At 41.3% G+C, this 4,610-nt stretch overlaps 1 gene segment (V, D, J or C); it reads left to right on the top strand.

The window, feature by feature from the left end:
* Positions 1-3,769: 3,769 nt before the first annotated feature.
* Positions 3,770-4,358, top strand: LOC114684582. The segment is given in 2 exon segments: positions 3,770-3,893; positions 4,039-4,358. Coding segments are annotated over 2 exon segments (372 nt in total).
* Positions 4,359-4,610: the final 252 nt, after the last annotated feature.

Below are 4,610 nucleotides of genomic sequence, written 5' to 3'. Positions count from 1 at the left end.
ACTGTAGCAACAGCAAGAACGTCAAGTCATGGAAGACACAGAATGTGCAGACAGCTGGATGCTCTGTTTCCTTTCTGTAGCTGTGATGAAACTCTGAGAAAAAGCTACTGAGAAAGTGAAAAGATCTATCTAGCCTTCCGTTCCAGGTCATAGTCCATCATTGGTGGTAATTAAGGCAGGAAGTCATACAGGAGATTACAACAGAAAACATGGACAAACTCTGCAGCTAGGTCACTCACAGACTCAAACTTATGCGACCCAGGATATTTGAATTACAAATCTGTGGAAATGAAACTTTTGCTTTATTGAACAATTGATCCTGATTAGTTGGTGCTGAAGAATCAGCTTTAATGAATAAGGGGTAGCTGAACTGAAGCAAATCTTATGGGAATTATCTTCTAACATTCAGCACACAGAAACTATGGTTTAGGTAGGTCAGGGATTCACTTCAATCTGGAAACTCATCTTGGCAATGTGATGCTGGTTTTGGCAGAAAGGAAGCTGCAGGACTGAAGGGAACATAGGAAGAAGCTGAGGCTAGGCACTGTGAATTTGCTTTGTCTGATTTAAGTGTGTCCTGGTTCTTATCTCTTGGAATAAGAAGTTTGGGTATGGTGGTGCACATCTTTGTTCCCAGCAATTGGGAGGTAGAGGCAGGAGGATCTCTGTAAGTTTGAAGCCAGCCAGGTCTACAGAGCTAGTGCCAGGACAGCCAGGGCTACACTGAGATACTCTATCTCAAAAAAAAATCAAAAAATAAATAAAAATAAAAGCATAAAATAAAAAATAAAATAAATAGACGTTTGTAACTATTTTGGATTTTATAGAAACCCACAGAAGACATTACTTATGTTAAAAAGACTTTGAACATTTTTTGTTATTTATTTCTTTATGTGTTTATTTGTTTATTTATTTATTTGCTAGTTTTTATGCTCTACCCTCAGTGTCCCCTCCTGCTTCTCCTTTACTCCCTCCCTTCCCCTTCCCCCTCCCCCACCCCACATCTACTCTTCCTCCTCTATTTCTCTTCAGAAATGGCAGGTCTCCCACCAATATCAAGCAGCCATGGCATACCAAGTTGCAGAGAGACTAGACACCTTCTCTCCTGTGAAGGCTGGAGGAAGCAACCCAGTCTGAGGAGTATGGACCCAAAAGCCGGCAGCAGAGTCAGAGACAGCCCCTGCTCCCACTGTTATGAGTTCCACAAGAAGACCAAGCTACACAACTGTAACCTAGATGCAAAGGGCCCAGGTCAGTCCATGCAGGCTCCTTGGTTGTTGGTTCAGTCTCTGTGAGCCCCTATCATCCCAGGTTTGTAAGAGGAATTGCTAAACAGTTTTATTAATAAAATACCCAGAGCCAGATATTAGGGTGGAAACTGAGAGATCAGAGGAATAGGACAAGCCACAACCAACCTCACCTTACCAACTCCTCAGCTCCCAGAGAGACCTACTTCCTGTATACCCATGCCTATATCCTTTCTCTGCTTGCCATCTCACTTCCTCTCTCTACCCAGCTACATCACTTTTCTCTTTCCGCCAAGCTCTATCACTTCCTGTCTGTCTGTCGAGACCTCCAGACCTTTATGATTAACTAGTGTTGGAATTTAAAGGCATGTGCCATCACACCTGGCTCTGTTCCCAGTGTGGCCTTGAACCACAAAGATCTGGATGAATCTCTGCCTCTTGAATGCTAGGATTAAAGGGTAGTTAGTAAGCTACCATTGTCTGACTTCCATGTTTAATATAGTGGCTGGCTTTTTCCTCTGATCCTCAGATAAGCTTTATTGGGGTACACAGATAAAGTATCACCACATTTCCTCTTTTTTGTCTGATATAAAAAAGTTATAACTAATATAAGAAAAACTATATACAATAAGTAAAATAAATATATACAATATATACAGACAATAAGTACATCAACAATGTCTAGTACATTTGCATTTGACAAATTCAGCGAAAATATTCCATCACATATCTTATCTTTGTGAATCCAGGAAAGTTACTTAGCTTCTCTGACACTGTGGATTGTAGCATAGTCATCCTTTACTCTACAGCTAATATGCACTTAAAATGGGTACATATTATGTTTGTCTCTCTGGGTTTGGGTTACCTCACTCAGGATGATCTTTTCTAGTCCCATCCATTTGCCAGCACATTTCATGATGTCATTGTTTTTAGCAGATGAGTTATGCTCCATAATGTAAATAACAAAAGTTGGTTATTTAAAAGTTGTATTATGGTTTATATTATGATCTTAATGAGATCTTGGAGATGAACCATAAAGGAAAGATTATGGCTGAATAACGCTGTTTGTCTGTGTCAGGGTGACAAGGGGTCAGTTGTGATGGGGAATTTTTGTCGACTTGACGCAAACTGGAGATACCAGGAAGAGGGAACCTCAATCAAGGAGTTGTGTCACACTTGTTTGGAGACATGTTTGTGGACATTTTCTTATTAACAATTGACATGGGAGGACCCAACCCCCAGTGAGCATTGTCATCCCTGGGCAGGAGGTCTGGGTTATATAAAAAACAAGATGAGCCAGGCAGGAGGAGCAAGTTAGCCAGCAGATTTCATGTATGTTTCTTGCCACTTTTCCAGCTTGAATTCCTGACGGCTCACTTCAGTGATGGACTATGATCAGAAATGTAAACCAAATAAATTATTCCCTCCCTAAGTTTAATTTGGTCTTCATATTTATGTATCTTAGTAACAGAAGGCAAACCAGTTCAAACACCAAAAGAGGTAACCCATTCCTGGAACTGGCATTTTTGATACCCTGTGGTATTTAGTAGATTTATTCTTGTCCCAGGGTAATTCCATCTTAACTCCTTTTATTTGTGTGTGCATAATCTTCTAGAATGAGGAAACTTTTAAATGGATCTGTTATTTTATCATATAATTGCAATAATTAGCACGTATTAATTGTACAAAGCAGTTGGCTGTTGTACAATTTTAGTATATGCATTTGCATAGATTTTCTGATATTCATCTTTCCTTCAACCTCTGTTGTCCTCTCCCTTCCCTTGTCCCCTCTCCTCCTCCCCATACTCATTTGTCTAACTTTGATTTTAAGAGCATCTTTACTTTTTTTCCTTCTTTTCTTTTTTTGTTAGTTTTCACATATGAGAACACATGTGTTGTGTGTCTCTACGTGTCTGCTTTATTTTGCTTAACATCATGTCCTTCAATACCATCTGTTTTCCTACAGATGGAGCCAGTTCATTTTTCCTTGTGGTTGAATTTTACTCTGTTGTTTGAAGTACAATATTTTCTTCATTCATACGTTGACAGGTGGTATCTAGGCAGCATCATGGCAATAGTGAATGGTGCTGTAATAAACACGTATATCCAGGTCTCTCTCTAGTGTGATGACATCAGTTTCCCTGGATAAATGTTCATAAATGATATTAGCAGGATCATTGGTCTTCCTTCCTTCCTTCCCTCCCTCCCTCCTTTCTTCCTGCCTTCCTTTGTTTCTTTCTTTTTCTTTCTTTCTTGCTTGATTGCTTGTTTGCTTGCTACTTGCTTTCTTGTTCTTTTTATATTTCAGAAGAAAACCACTACCATTCTTGGTGATTTTATCAACACACATTCCTACCAACAGTGTATAATGGTAGAATTACAAAGAGGGGATTGCTGGTTCTCAGTGACTTTTTTCTGCAATACTAAATTTGAGCAAAATGGGAAGTGCTTTCTATATCAGAAACAGCTTAAGACAAAGTGTCTGTGAGGGGTGGAGCCTGTTGAAAGAACTAAATGCCTGTGAAGGCAGATTCAGTGTTCTGTGGGGAGATAAAAGGCCACTGGAGTTCTCCCCAAGCTTCAGTCTAGGAGGAATGGATAAGATCCTGAAGTCATCATTGTTAGTCCTGGCCCTTTCCCTAGCCTGTGAGTCATGGAGGAGAAAACTCAGGATGTGTAATTAATGTGGAGGTGTGAGAGAAGTGGGGACAGGACAAAACCACGAATGCTGAAACCACGAGCAGGTAGTACAACCTGGGAAACTAATGATAATTGTTATTTCTTTGCCCAGTGGTGAATGGCCAGCAGCAGGACAGACGTGACCAGCAGCAAGTGAGACAAAGTCCCCAATCTCTAACAGTCTGGGAAGGAGGGACTTCAGTTCTGAACTGCACTTATGAGGACAGCACATTTGACTACTTCCCATGGTACCGGCAGTTCCCTGGTGAAGGCCCTACACTTCTGATAGCCATACGATCTGTGTCGAATAAAAAGGAAGATGGAAGATTCACAGTCTTCTTCAGGAAAAGTGATAAACAGCTCTCCTTGCACATCACAGATTCTCAGCCTGGAGACTCAGCCACCTACTTCTGTGCAGCAGGAACACAGTGATCTCCAGGCACCTGCAGCCCATACCCAAACCTGCAGCTGAGGCTCCAGCAAAAGCCCGCTGTGGGGCTGAGCCTGGCAGAGGTGCAGAGGGGTTTTATCTGCAGGAGCAGGTGACAGGTGACACAGTGAATGTAAGGATCAGACTCATTCAGGCCACATACAGACCAAGGTGAAGTCATGGCTTGCTTTTCTCTAGTCTCCCTTTCCTCCTCAGGCACCACTGAAGTTTTAGATCCATTTCCTTAACTATCT

This window comes from Peromyscus leucopus, chromosome 9 (genome assembly GCF_004664715.2).
Source record: "Peromyscus leucopus breed LL Stock chromosome 9, UCI_PerLeu_2.1, whole genome shotgun sequence".
NCBI classification, from domain to species: Eukaryota; Metazoa; Chordata; class Mammalia; order Rodentia; family Cricetidae; genus Peromyscus; species Peromyscus leucopus.
Note: the sequence above shows the minus strand (reverse complement) of the source record. Positions and strands in the feature narration are given on the sequence as shown.